We start from the raw sequence: 14,043 nt of genomic DNA on the forward strand, positions 1-14,043 counted from the left end.
TAACATTTAAATCTGTAGGCCTTGAGTAAAGAAGATAATACTTCAAAGTGTAGATGGACCTCATCCAATCAGTCGGAGGCTTTAAAGACTGGCTTTAGCAAAAAGGGAATTCTGACAGAAGACTGTCCTCAGACTGGGACTCCAACTCCTTCCTGTGTCTTCCTGCCTACCAGGCTGTCCTGCAGATTTATGACCTGCCAGCTTCCACAACCATGAGCCAATTCCTTAAAATAAACCAATCTCTCTCTCTCCATATATAAATGTGTATATATACACCTCCTATTTTTTCTGTTTCTATGGAGAACATCGACTAATACATCAATATAAATTTTGAGATAGAAATGTAAAAATACTAAAGTAACAAAACATTAGCCCTCTAAGACCTGTAAGCTAAACAAGGAAGGGGTCTATCTGGGGTATACTGACCTCACACAATAACTGGCACATCACAGGAATTCAGTATTTGTTGAATGAATGAATATTAGCAACCTTGTATATCTTCAAACAATAACTTCTATTTATTGACTATTGTTTCAGGTACTATGTTAAAAGGTACTTTATCTTTCTTTCTTCAATGTTTTATTCCCACAACATCCCTTCAAGACAGCAATTTTAAGTCCCCATTACAGAGATAAGAAAACCAAGGCTCAGAGTTGAACTATGTTGCCCATGATAACAGCATAATCAACAGCTAAGACAGTTCAAAGATGTGTATGATTCTTCAAACCTCCCAGAAGACGAAGAGAACATAAAATAGGAGATGTACTGACTCTTCACCTTCTGAAGTGTAGTCATTTAAAGAGGCAAAGATAAGAAATGGTTAACACGGTGAAACCCCGTCTCTACTAAAAATACAAAAAACTAGCCGGGCGCGGTGGCGGGCGCCTGTAGTCCCAGCTACTCGGAGGCTGAGGCGGGAGAATGGCGGGAACCCGGGAGGCGGAGCTTGCAGTGAGCCGAGATTGCGCCACTGCACTCCAGCCTGGGCGACAGAGTGAGACTCCGTCTCAAAAAAAAAAAAAAGAAAAGAAATGGTTGTACTTCTCACAGCAAATTGTGAAGTGTGGCATGGCAGTACTAATAGAACATAAAAACCATTTAGCTAAACTTACATTACCTCGCAGCTCCACAATTAATCTTTTAAGGGTGATATCACTAGATACATTCACTCCCATACAGTAACACTTAATGTCACCCTTTGAGTCACTAAGTCTGACCTTTCACAGCAGTTCTCAGTAAATTTTCATCAGCTTACATGATGTTTAGAAAATAATATGCACACATATTACCAAGCACAAATAAGTATTTGTTTTATTTAACACTTAGGCAGAACATTTTTCACTATACATCTATATAATGCACAGTACTAAAAAAGTGCAAAATATTCATCATAAACAAGAGGAAAGTGAATACCACAATGGTTGCATCACTCAACTAGGTAATCTTGCTCTCGTTAACAAAAACACAACTTTTTCTGAAAGTTTTTTGGATGTTAACAGCTGGTCAACATCTTCTTCCATCTAATTCTTTCTGAACTCCTTCAGGTTGCCTAGAACGTATGCAGCTGGTGTTAAGAAGGTCGTAAAAAACACCACAAGTCCAACAGCCATTTCCTGGAAGAGAAGACGAAATGCGCTGCTGAGTATGGCTTCCTGGACCAGTGACTTGCTGCCTAACAAAAAGTACTTTAAAAAACATTTTGAGCAACTAGACCGTTGTCCTAGAAACAAGAACTTAAAATGCTGAAATCTAAAAAGCTGAAAATCGATTCATGGATCACCTGATTTTTTTTTCAATTCATTTTTCATCTAACGGTTCTCCGGTTCCAACCTTCACACTGTGGAATTTTGATGCAGTCCAGGATTTCCACCATTTTATCGAAAATGTTAAATCTTGGCAGTGCCGAGGTCGTCCGAGGATGGTAAACCGTTCCTTCGCGAAACCACAGCCCCGCCCCCGAGCCAGGTGCCGGTAAACGGCAACAATGAAGGAGGCCCAATGCCCGCGCGGCCCTCAGGGTCCCAGGCTTTCTGCCCCTGCGCCTCACGACAGCATCCTCACTGCGACCCTCTCCCAGGAACCTCCCCCAACGGCGGCCAAGCCACAGGAGCCTCCCACGCGAGGCCTGCAAGCCCTGTCCTCCCTTCTTCCCACCCATCGGGGCGCCCTGCCTGGGCCACGCGCTTCCCGCCCGCCCTGTCCGCGCCGCCATGATGGCTGGGTCTCAACTCACGGCGGCAGAAAGGGGCCGCTGGCGCGGGGGCTCCGAGTGGGCGAAGCGGGGAGCCGGCTGCAGGCCAAGCAGAGCCACGTTGCGGTAGTGGTGGCGGACAGGACAGCGCCCACGCAGGAGAGGCATATCGCGTCAGGTAAGACAAAGTCAGGCGTGGACAGCACAAGTGAGGTGCGGCCAAGTAGCGCGAACTCCAGTGAGCGTGAGGCAGCTGGTTTGCGCAGGCGCCCCAGCCACGAGGGGGCGCTCTGCCCTCGCCCCTACCCCGCCCCTTCTGTCCAGCACCCCCTGCTCTGCCCCACCTCTTCCACTCACCACTCTTTGTTCTGCACTGCCTTTTCCACTCAGCACTCCGTGCTCTGCCACACCTCTTCTGCTCAGCACCCCCTGTTCTACCCCACTTTTTCTGCCCAGCACCCCATGCTCTGCCCCACCCCTTCTGCTCAGCACCACTTGCTCTGCACCGCCCCTTCCATCCTGCAACCCCTGCTCTGCTCCACTCTCCATTCAGCACACCCTGCTCTGCCCCGCCTTTTCCACTCAGTGCCCCCTGCAACCTCCCAGCCCTCATTCACCTCACTTTCCACCCACGTGTCCTATCCTCTCCTAAACTCTCCTGCCACCCTCCCCTGGGCCCCAACCCTACCTCACACTAAGTATCTCTTTTCTGCTGGGTAAGCTGAGGGACTTGGCAGCCCTACTCCTTCCCTTTGTCTTCCTCTCTACCTATACTTTATATACCTCTTAACATGCCCTGGCATTGGCAGAGTTTATAGCACACTGTTCTCTAATGCAAATTAAATACTCCATAAAATGTCTGTAGGTTAATTCTTAACACTGAAAACCAAGAACAAATTTCTGTAGTCTGCTGATGATATAAAAAATATTCATGGCAGGGTCAAATGAGTGTTTGGACCCGGTAGAAAAGGTGATTTAATTATCTGTCACTAAGGCTAATTTTCTTATTCTTTTGTAGAGACGGGTCTCACTGTGTCACCCAGGCTGATGTCAAACTCCTGGGCTCAAGCCATGCTCTTGTCTCAGCCTCCCAAAGTACTGGGATTACAAGCATGATGCACTGTGCCCAGACTCTCTTGAGGGAAAAGTAAATATACTGTGATTTTTAAATTTAGTACTGTAATAAAACTTTATCCACTACAATGATTCTGTGTCTTCACATTATTCCTTTTGGGGGCCTATTGCGCAAGTAACACTAGGGTTTCTTTGAATTGCTCTGTTTCTGCAGCTGGTATCTTCCTCTTTCTTAGAATTCGTTTTGCTGTAGTACATCCTTAAGCAGTTCTTTCAGGAAGGGTTTGCAGCTGATAAAGTTCCTCAGCCCTTGGAAATCAAAATATATATATTTTGGTTTCCATTTAAATGCTAATTTGAATGGTTATAGAACTCTGGGCTCAAAATCATTGTCCTTCAAAGATTTTCAAAAGGCATTGTTCCTTTCTTTTCCAGCACCTAGTGAGCTGATAAGAAATAAAATGCCAATATAGTTGTCATTCCTTGGAGTGCCCTCTTTTTTCCTTTTGGGAATCTTTCAGGCATTCCTTTTTGTCCTTGGAATTGTGAAGTTCCTCCAGGATACTGTTAGATATGGGTATTTTTCCATTCATATGGATTAGCAGTGGGTAAGACCTTTCTATCTGAAGTCATGGTTCTTTAGCTCTGGGAGCACTATTCCTGTTTATTTGCTTCTCTCTGTTTTCTGTGTTCTCAACCTAAAATTCTTATTGATGGACATTGGCCCTTCTTAGCGGGTCACCTCTGTCTTTCAACCTTTTTCTCACTCATCAACGTTTTGTCCCTTGTTCTACATTTTGCAAGATTTCCTTGACTTTTCCTTCTAGCCCATGATTTTTTATTTTAGAATTACAGTTTTAAAACATACTATTTTTTGCTTTTACAGTCACCTGTTAGTATTTTATAGATGCTATCACTTTAGATTTCTTTCACAATATTAATCTGAACTTTTAAACAGCTATCTCTATTCCATGAACTATCTGTGTTTCTTCTAGGGTACATTTTATTTATTCATTTTGAACCTGCTAGTTCTATTCAAACATCTTATGATCCTTGGTTGTCCTTTCATGCTTATGAATATGAAGAAGCAGGTCAGTTACTTTTGTTCCTTTCTGTTACTTTCTCAATCTGTTCAGGCTGTTAGAATACAACAGACTGGGTGACTTACAAAGGAAGAAATGTATTTCTTACAGTTCTGGATGCTAGAAATTCAAAATCAGTGTGCTGATAGATTTGATGTCCAGTGAGGGCCCACTTCCTTGTTCTGGTTGTGTCTTCATATGATGGAAGCAACAAGGTAGCTCTCTGGGGCCTCTTTTATAAGGGCACTAATCCTATTCTTGAGGGCTGTGTTATGATCTAATTGCTTCCCAAAGGCCCCACCTCCTAACTCTGGGGCATGTCTCACCACGTTGCCTGGGCTGATCTTGAACTCCTGGCCTCAAGCAATCCACCTGCCTCGGCCTCCCAAAATGTTAGGATTATAGGAGTTAACCACCAGGCCCAGCCCATGTTATATTTCCACTGGGCAACTGTGCTCTGGAATCTTACCCTAAGCAATCAAGGACCTGCATGAACCATGGTTAGCCACCTCCCTAACCTCATCTCCTTGTTCTCAGTCTTCCCTTGGCTTATCCTGCCTAGTCACACCAGGTAAACTCTAATTTTGCCTTAGATATCCCCAGATAGTAATTTGAGCACCTCTAGGTTACATGAGTCCTGTAAGAAATGATTCAGTGCAACATTGCTCTGTTTCCTGACCACAGTTGTTAACACTACTTGATTCAAATATTGGACCAAAGAGAGGGCTGGGACCCAGTCTATTGGTTGGGATGGATGTTGTAACTTGGGAGCCATGTTTTTTTTCTACCTAGCAAGAAAGCCCTTCCACAGTGAGTTAATAATGCAGCCAAGCTGCTCAAAGAACCAGATGTAAGAGCCAGAGGGAACATCCTACCTGTGTTCAAAGCCCTGGTTCTCCCTATTCTGAAGTTAGGACACTTTCCTCTCCTTGAGTTCTGGGCCTCTCTTTATATGCTTTATGATAAATCCTGCTTTGGGCTTAAACTAGGTGGTGCTGGATTTCTATTGCTAACAACAAAAGAGCTTTAAGAAAGACAGTATTAGTCAAGCCTTTTTTCTTCGAGTAATACCCCATTTTTAATTTTTACAAAGCAACAAAAATTCTGAAGTAAAGTGAGAAAGAGCTCAATAATAGGCAAGCTTGACTGGTTTAATCCTAATCTTGAGAAGTTTAGAATAGAGTGCAGTTCAAGTGAGATTTAAGCATTTTAAGTCTTTCTCTGGGACAAAAGCCTTAAAACACTTTTGACAGTGGTGACTCCAAATTCAGCCACAACACAGTTAAGCTCCCTGCCACCCACCCCCACCCCAGGAGACAGCTCTTTTAGATGCTCAAATTACCAATACAAACAGCATTCCTCAGTTTAATTTCTGCAATTCACAAAAGACTAGCACTGTTAACTCAAATCTCTACAATTTTCAATAAATTGTATAGTGGGCTGGGATTCAATGTGTTCTCAGTGACCCACAATGCAAGAACTTCCTTCTGCAGTTATATAAAAGGACTTAATTAGAGCTATAGCCTAGAGATCAGGTTTTCTGAGCTGTATGTACACAATGAATGAGAAAGACACCCTCGCCCACTTACCTTTTTTTAATGTGATTTTTATAAATGTTCATGCTCTAAATAAACTGGTGTTAAAGTTCTAGAAAATTATATAATGAATTAAGATTGCACTACCTCAGCCCCAAATATCTCGAATTCATTCCTCTCTAGAAAAACATGTTTAATTCTCATTCAAGAACCAAAGGCTCCAGAACAAAAGTCTCTGAAAAACAGGGGAGAAAAAAGCCAAAAGCCTTTGAGGAACAAAGTGCCTCTCTTCGTATCTGCGTCTGTCTTTACAATTGCGCAACCTCAATGATCAAGATACTCAGATAAATAAGCAACAAAAGCAGAAGAGTTGCAAAAGTGGGAAACACATTCAGGTTCTGCAACTGGCAACATCAGTAACACACTTGGATTGTAAGCACAACAGTAATAGAAGATGATATAGGAAGACATGCCCCTTGCTCCCCTTTGCCTTCCACCATGATTGTAAGTTTACTGAGGCCTCCCAAGCCATGTGGAACTATGAATCAATTAAACCTCTTTTCCTTATAAATTATCCAGTTTCAGGTAGTTCTTTTTTTTTTTTTTTTTGAGACGGAGTCTCACTGTGTCGCCCAGGCTGGAGTGCAGTGGCGCGATCTCGGCTCACTGCAAGCTCCGCCTCCCGGGTTCCAGCCATTCTCCCGCCTCAGCCTCCGAGTAGCTGGGACTACAGGCGCCCGCCACCGCGCCCGGCTAGTTTTTTGTATTTTTAGTAGAGACGGGGTTTCACCGTGTTAGCCAGGAGGGTCTCGATCTCCTCACCTCGTGATCCGCCCGCCTCAGCCTCCCAAAGTGCTGGGATTACAGGCTTGAGCCACCGTGCCCGGCCTCAGGTAGTTCTTTATAGCAGTGTAAAAACAGACTAATATAGAAAATTGGTAACAGGAGTGGGGTACTGCTATAAAGATACCTAAAAATGTGGAAGTCACTTTGGAACTGGGTAATAGGCAGAGGTTGGAACAGTTTGGAGGGCTCAGAAAAAGACAGGAAGCTGTGGGAAAGTTTGGAACTTCCTAGAGACTTGTTGAATGGTTTTGACCAAAATGCTGATAGTATGATATATGATAGCATGCTGATAGTATGATATATGGACAATGAAGTCCAGGCTGAGTTAGTCTCAGATGGAGATGAGGAACTTATTGAGAACTAGAACAAAGGCCACTCTTGCTATGCCTTAGCAAAGAGACTGGTGGCATTTTGCCCCTGCCCTAGAGATCTGTGGAACTTTGAACTTGAAAGAGATGATTTAGGGTATCTGGCAGAAGAAATTTCCAGGCAGCAAAGCATTCAAGACGTGACCTAGCTTTTTCTGAAAGCATACAGTCATATGCGTTCACAAATGGATGGTCTGAAATTGGAACTTATGCTTAAAACAGAAGCAGAACATAAAAGTTTGGAAAATTTGCAGCCTAACCATGTGGTAGAAAAGAAAAACCCATTTTGTGGGGAGAAATTCAAGCTACTGGCAATAAAACTTTGTATAAGTAAAGAGAGGCCAAATGTTAATAGCCAAGACAATGAGGAAAATTTTTCCAGGGCATTTCAGAGATCCTCACAGCTGCCCCTCCCATCACAAGCCCAGAGGCCTAGGAGGGAAAAATGGCTTCATGGGCTGGGCCCAGGACCCTGTTTCTCTGTGCAGCCTCAAGACATGGTACCCTGCGTCCCAGCCACTCTAGCTCCAGCCATGGCTAAAAAGGATCAAGGTAGAGTTTGGGTCATTGCTTCAGAGGGAACAAACCCCAAGCCTTGGAAGCTTCCATGTGGTGTTGGTCCTGTGGATGCACAGAAGACAAGAGTCAAGCTTTGGGAGTCTCCACCTAAATTTTAGAGGATGTATGAAAACTCTTGGATGTCCAGGCAGAAGTTTGCTGCAGGGGCAGAGCCCTCATGGAGAATCTCTACTACGGCAATACAGAAGGGGAAATGTGAGGTTGGAGCCCCCACACAGAGTCTCTACTAGAGCACTGCCTAGTGAGCTGTGAGAAGAGAGCCACCATTCTCCGGAACCCAGAATGGTAGATCCATGAACAGCTTGAACCGTGCACCTAGAAAAGCCACAGACACTCAACACCAGCCTGTGAAAGCAGTCATGGGGCCTGTATCCTGCAGAGCCACACAGGAACAGCTGCCCAAGGCCTTGGAAGCCCACCTCTTGCATCAGTGCATCCTGGATATGAGACATAGAGTTGAAGGAGATTATTTTGGAGCCTTAAGATTTAATGGCTGCCCTGTTGGGTTAACTATGGCATGCCCTTGGCAGACAGGAGAGGTTCATTTAGATGGTGGGGGAGGCCTTGGAATTGTATTTTTGGTTTACATTCACTGCAGCCTTGAACTCCTGGATCCAAGCAATCCTCCCACCTCAGCCTCCCAAGTAGGTGGGACCACAGGCATGCATCACCATGCCCAGTTAATTTTTTTTTTTGTAGAGACAGAGTCTCACAATTTTGCCTAGGCTGATGGTCTCAAACTTCTGGGCTCAAGCAATTCTCTTGCCTCAGCCTCCCAAAGTGCTAGGATTGCAGGCATAAGCCACCACACCTGGCACCTTTTCATCTTTTTTTTTTTTTGAGATGGAGTTTCACTCTTGTTGCCCAGGCTGGAGTGCAGTGATACGATCTCAGCTCACTGCAACCTCCGCCTCCTGGGTTCAAGTGATTCTCCTGTCTCAGCCTCCCAAGTAGCTGGGATTACAGGCATGCAACCACCACGCCTGGCTAATTTTTGTATTTTTAGTAGAGATGGAGTTTCTCCATGTTGATCAGGCTGGTTTCGAACTCCTGACCTCAGGAACTCCCAATCCACCCACCTCACCCTCCCAAAGTGCTAGAATTACAGGCCTGACCACCGCTCCTGGCCACCTTTTCATTTTTAAATTTCACATTCCTCCTCTTCTCCTGAATTACATCCAGATATTCTTCAATGGATTTCTGTTATACTGACATGAAAAGATTGGCAGTTGGGGTCCAAAAGATTAAAGGTCAAATTCCAGCACTGTCATTTACTAAGCACATAGCCTCAGGAAAACAATGCATATTTCTCTTAGAACGTGGATATGGAGGTTAAATCAGATAGTAGGTGTATCCATTATTAGATTCAGTGTAGCCTGAGGCTGCATCCTTACGTATTTTAACTTGGGCCTAAAGGTTTCTTGCAGGCCAGATGTGGTGGCTTACACCTGTAATCACAGCACTTTAGGAGGCCGAGATGGGCAGATTGCTTGAGCCCAGGAGATTGAGACCAGCCTGGGCAATATGGCAAAACCCCATCTCTACAAAAAATACAAAAATTAGCCAGGTGTGGTGGTGCACATCTGTAGTTCTAGCTACTCAGGAGGCTGAGTTGGGAGAATCATCTGAGGCTGGGGAGGTCAAGACTGCAGTGAGCTGTGATCATGCCACTGCATACCAGCCTGGGCAACAGAGTGAGTATCTCAAAAAAACCCTATCTCAAAAAAAAAAAAAAAAAGTTTCTCCTACATAGTGAACTGTAACCTGACTGGATGTATAAACAAATTGTAACCTACTTTTGTGCTAATGAGAGTTTTGGCCAATCATAGGTGGCCAACTCTTAAAACCATATTCAAATAAGGCAACTGCCAGGCTGTAACCAACCCAGGTGTTTCTGTAGCTGTCATGAGCAGTACAAGGTCAAACATAACCAGGTCCATGCACTTTTGTGTCTTTCTACAAGGTCAAACTTTTTCTGATGCTTATTTAGTCATGAAAGCCATGAGTTAATAGAGTAATCAAACAGGCAATTCTTCTTATTACTTCCCATTCACTCTAGTCAGAGCCATGGGGGCACAGGCTCAAGTCAATCCACAAGTCAGTCAATATTGCAAACATACATAGTAGTACGCTTAATGTGTAAATGTCATAGATTAAAATTTCCACATAAAAGTAAAATTTAACATCAGAAGAAAATAGTAAAAGGGGTTAACAAACCAGTCCAAGGAGAGCGACACAGACAAGCAGAATGTCCTGAGATAATCCAGACAGTCATCAACATCTTTCAAGGAAAAGTCTGTGATTTGGGCAGAGCCTTCAAAGGCAAAAGCCAGGTGCTGACTATGAGTAACAGAAAGACAGTATCTGTTAAAATGGCCGTCAACAGCTGATCAAGTCCTGCTAAAGTATTTGAGTCATCTGGTGAGGGCTGATAGTAAAGGGTTACAATCTTATCTGGTTGGGGGTTGTCTCTCTGTGAACATCTGTACCTTATTGGCATTTTGCCTTTTGAAATATATAATGGAGGTGGGCGCGGTGGCTCATGCCTGTAATCCCAGACCTTTGGGAGGCCAAGGCGGGCAGATCACAAGGTCAGGAGATCGAGACCATCCTGGCTAACGCAGTGAAACCCCATCTCTACTAAAAATACAAAACATTAGTTGGGCGCAGTGGCGGGTGCCTGTAGTCCCAGCTACTCGGGAGGCTGAAGCAGGAGAATGGCGTGAACCCAAGAGGCAGAGCTTGCAGTGAGCTGAGATCATGCCACTGCACTCCAGCCTGGGTGACAGAATGAGACTCCGTCTCAAAAAAAAGAAATATATGATGGAGTCTTTTTCTAAGATGGCGTTACTTATGTCAAGGATGTGCTATATAGTAACTCATCTCCATTTTCTGTACATCACTTTCCTTTTCCTATCCATAAATATTATCAGACTCCATAGCAGCTCTACAGTCACTCTGAACCTCTTCTGGCTCAGGGGTCTGCCCAATTCACAAATCATTTTAACCAAGTAAACTCTATTAAATTTAATTTGTCTAAATTTTTTTTTGTTTTGTTTTTGGGTTGTTTGCTTTGTTTTGTTTTTTGAGACAGGGTCTCACTCTGTCACCCAGGCTGGAGTGCAATGGTGTGATCTCCGCTCACAGCAACCTCCACCTCCCAGGCTCAAATAATCCTCCCACCTCAGCCACCTGAGTAGCTAGGACTACAGGCACATGCCACCTTACCTAGCTAATTTATGTCTTTTTTCATAGAGATAGAGTTTTGCCATGTTGCCCAGGCTGGTCTTGAACCCTTGGGCTCAAGAGATCCACCCACCTGGGCCTCCCAAAGTGCTGGGATAACCACCATGAGCCACTGCACCCAGCTGTTCAAGTCTTTTGTCATTCCTGTTTGGTTGTCTTGTTCTTACTAAAATGTAAGCATTCTTTACATATGCTGGATATAAGCTGTTTTTTGGTTTTATATATTACAAATATCTTTTTCCATTTCATGGCTTGTCTTTTCCCTCTATTGTATATGTGTTAGTCCGTTTTCGTGTTGCTATAAATACCTAAGTCTGGGTAATCTATTTTAAAAAGAGGTTTAATTGGCTCACAGTTCTGCAGGCTTTACTGGTGAGATCCTAGAAAGTTTATAATCATGGTGGAAGGCAAAGGGAGAGCAAGCAGTATCACATGGCAAGAGATGGACTGGTCAGTGGTGGGGTGGTGCACACCCTTTTAAACAACCAGATCACCGGTGAATTCAGAGAACTCATTCATCCCAAAATGTCACAGGATCCTTCACGTGCAGCTTCACCAGCTGGAAACCTCTGTGGCTGGCAGCACCTCTGCTTGAGTTTTGTTCACACCTGCTGGGCTCATTCTGCCCACTTGGCCTGGCAGGCTGTGCTCAGCTTGCACTACCATGGATCCCATGCTTGCCAAGGACAAGCCAGGTGCAGAGCAGTGAGGGGTATGTGAGTGAGCCAGCACGGGATCTGGCCACTGCACACAGCCAGGTACGCTGGCTGCTGTGGTGGGGTGGGCAGCTCCAGGCACTGGCACAGACGCCGGCTGTATGCGAGGCTGCAGCTGGACCAGACATACCCACAAGCAGCTTCCACTGTGGGCACCAGCGTCTGGACAAGGCAAACACAGTGGCACCCAAAAGCCTGGAAACACCAGGAACCACAGAGCCCCCAAAGAGAGTGCTATAGCATGTCACAGCCCTAGTTTGGGGAGCCCTGAGGTCTAGGCTCCCAGAAGGGCCACAGCTCTTCTCTCCTTCTTGTCACCCACAGCACAGCAAGCAGACGGGTGTGTTTTGGGCGGGGGGCATGTTTCAGCCCATTTGTATTAAAGCTCTTTCAATCCCATCACCCCACTCTAGCCTGCAGCTCCTGGGCTGGCCGAGCCCCGCCACTGCTTCCTATCACGTGAGGCAGTAGCCCAGTACCCGCGGAGGGCAGGAGGGCCATAGTGTTACAACTCTGGCTTGGGGAATCCCGAGGTCTGGGCCCCAGAAGGTTTGCCACTCTTCACTCCTACCGTCTGGGAGTATGTCACCACCCACAGCTCAGCGAGCCAGTCAGGAAAGTGTTACAGCTTCTTTCACTCCCGCCGTTTGAAGGTTCGCGAGTTCTTTTCTCATGTCCAGGAAGAATAGGTTACATGGACAACTGAAGGGAGGATAAACAAAGTGGAGAAGAGTTTTATTGGGAGCTCTCAGAGGAGACCCAAAGTGCCTACTCTCAATGAGTCTCTGAGTCAGGTTGGGCCTGGAGGGGTGGGGGGGTTATTGGCACAGAATGAAGTGCATGCTGATTGGTCCATGGGCAGGAGGAAATGCATGCTGATTGGTCTGTGGGCAGGCCTGGAAAAAGCACCACTTGATTGGCTGAAAGGCATCAAGAAGTTCTCACTCCAAGTCATGGACTTCACTAGGAACTGGCAGCCTGGCTCCCAGGCTTTAGGCCATCTCTGGTTTGAAGATGGGGTTTCACCAGGGACCCGCGCCTTCCTGCCTAGGAACCTGTCTGCCTCCCACCACCATCACAGGGGGATGGTGCTAAGCTATTCATGAGGGATCTGCCCCATGATCCAAACACCTCCCACCACCATCACAGGGGGATGGTGCTAAGCTATTCATGAGGGATCTGCCTCCATGATCCAAACACCTCCCACCAGGTCCTACTTCCAACACTAGAGATTACATTTCAACATGAGATTTGGAGGGGACAAACATCCAAACCATATCAGTACATTTTGATGCACTTAAGTTCATATTTTAAATACAGTTGAATCTATGAATCTTGTCATGATTAATATTTTCTGTGACTTGTCTTTTCTTCCCCAAGGCAATGAATATTTTCCAATATTATTTTCTAAAAGCTTTATTAATTTTATTATTTGTTAATTTAATAATTTTTAAGGCCGTGCGCAGTGGCTCATGCCTGTAATCCCAGCACTTTGGGAGGCCGAGGTGGGCAGATCACAAGGTAAGGAGTTCGAGACCAGCCTAGCCAACATGGTGAAACCCTGTCTCTACTAAAAATACATAAAATTAGTCAGGCATGGTGGCGCGCACCTGTAATCCCAGCTACTTGGTAGGCTGAGGCAGGAGAATCACTTGAACCCAGGAGGCGGAGATTGAAGTGAAGTGAGCCAAGATCGTGCCATTGCACTCCAGCCTGGGTGACACAGCATGACTCTGTCTCGAGGAAAAAAAAAAATGAAAATTGAATAATTATTAAGCACTTCTTAATTAAGCATCTACAAGGTACTTATCACTGTTCTGGGGTTTTCAATCCTCTTCACCTTTTAGACTTCAGGAAATTCAGAAAAGTGCATGAAAACAGGATTGTTACATGCAGAGAAATAGGGAGAGATAAAATTTATCTTTTCTCCTTAATTTTAAAAACCCAGCTTCTATCCTGTATTTCCAGGAAGAAGAGTCTGGGAATGGGCTTCAGTGGATGGTTATGTATGGTAGAAAAGGGGGTACAAAGGAAGGAAAAGACTGGAGTGGCAGAACATGGAATATACCATGAGATGTTTATTACTCTGATTTTCAGCATAGATGACCAGGTAGATGGGATACCACTCACTGATGGAGGGAGCGGAGAAAGGAACAAAACATAAATTCAGGACTTTTGGTTGCAAGCCAAAAGTTCACCGTTTTTACCCATTTCCAACTAACTTAAGATAAAAAGAGGTGTTAGGGCAACTCAATGGCTTCTAAAAATGAAAAGACCAGTGGTGGGTTGGTTTCAGGCCCAGGTAGGCCCAGGTATTCAAATAATGTCATGGCTTTTCTTTCTCTCACCTTCTGTTTCTTTGTTTATGGTCTTCCTTCTTTCCTACTGCACATGGCTTTCCCCTCA

The 14,043-nt window shown here is 44.9% G+C and overlaps 1 protein-coding gene across 1 annotated transcript; it reads right to left on the bottom strand.

The window, feature by feature from the left end:
* Positions 1–1,285: 1,285 nt before the first annotated feature.
* Positions 1,286–2,479, bottom strand: LOC117071500 (cytochrome c oxidase subunit 8C, mitochondrial). The gene is made up of 2 exons (XM_033191508.1): positions 2,234–2,479; positions 1,286–1,613 (listed from the first exon to the last, which is right to left on the bottom strand). Exons 1-2 carry the CDS (start codon positions 2,357–2,359, stop codon positions 1,521–1,523), a joined length of 219 nt encoding a protein of 72 aa, XP_033047399.1. The 5' UTR covers positions 2,360–2,479; the 3' UTR covers positions 1,286–1,520.
* Between the last annotated feature and the right edge of the window lie 11,564 nt (positions 2,480–14,043).

The sequence above is a fragment of the Trachypithecus francoisi genome, unplaced genomic scaffold (genome assembly GCF_009764315.1).
Source record: "Trachypithecus francoisi isolate TF-2019V2 unplaced genomic scaffold, Tfra_2.0 Lachesis_group3, whole genome shotgun sequence".
Taxonomy (NCBI): domain Eukaryota; kingdom Metazoa; phylum Chordata; class Mammalia; order Primates; family Cercopithecidae; genus Trachypithecus; species Trachypithecus francoisi.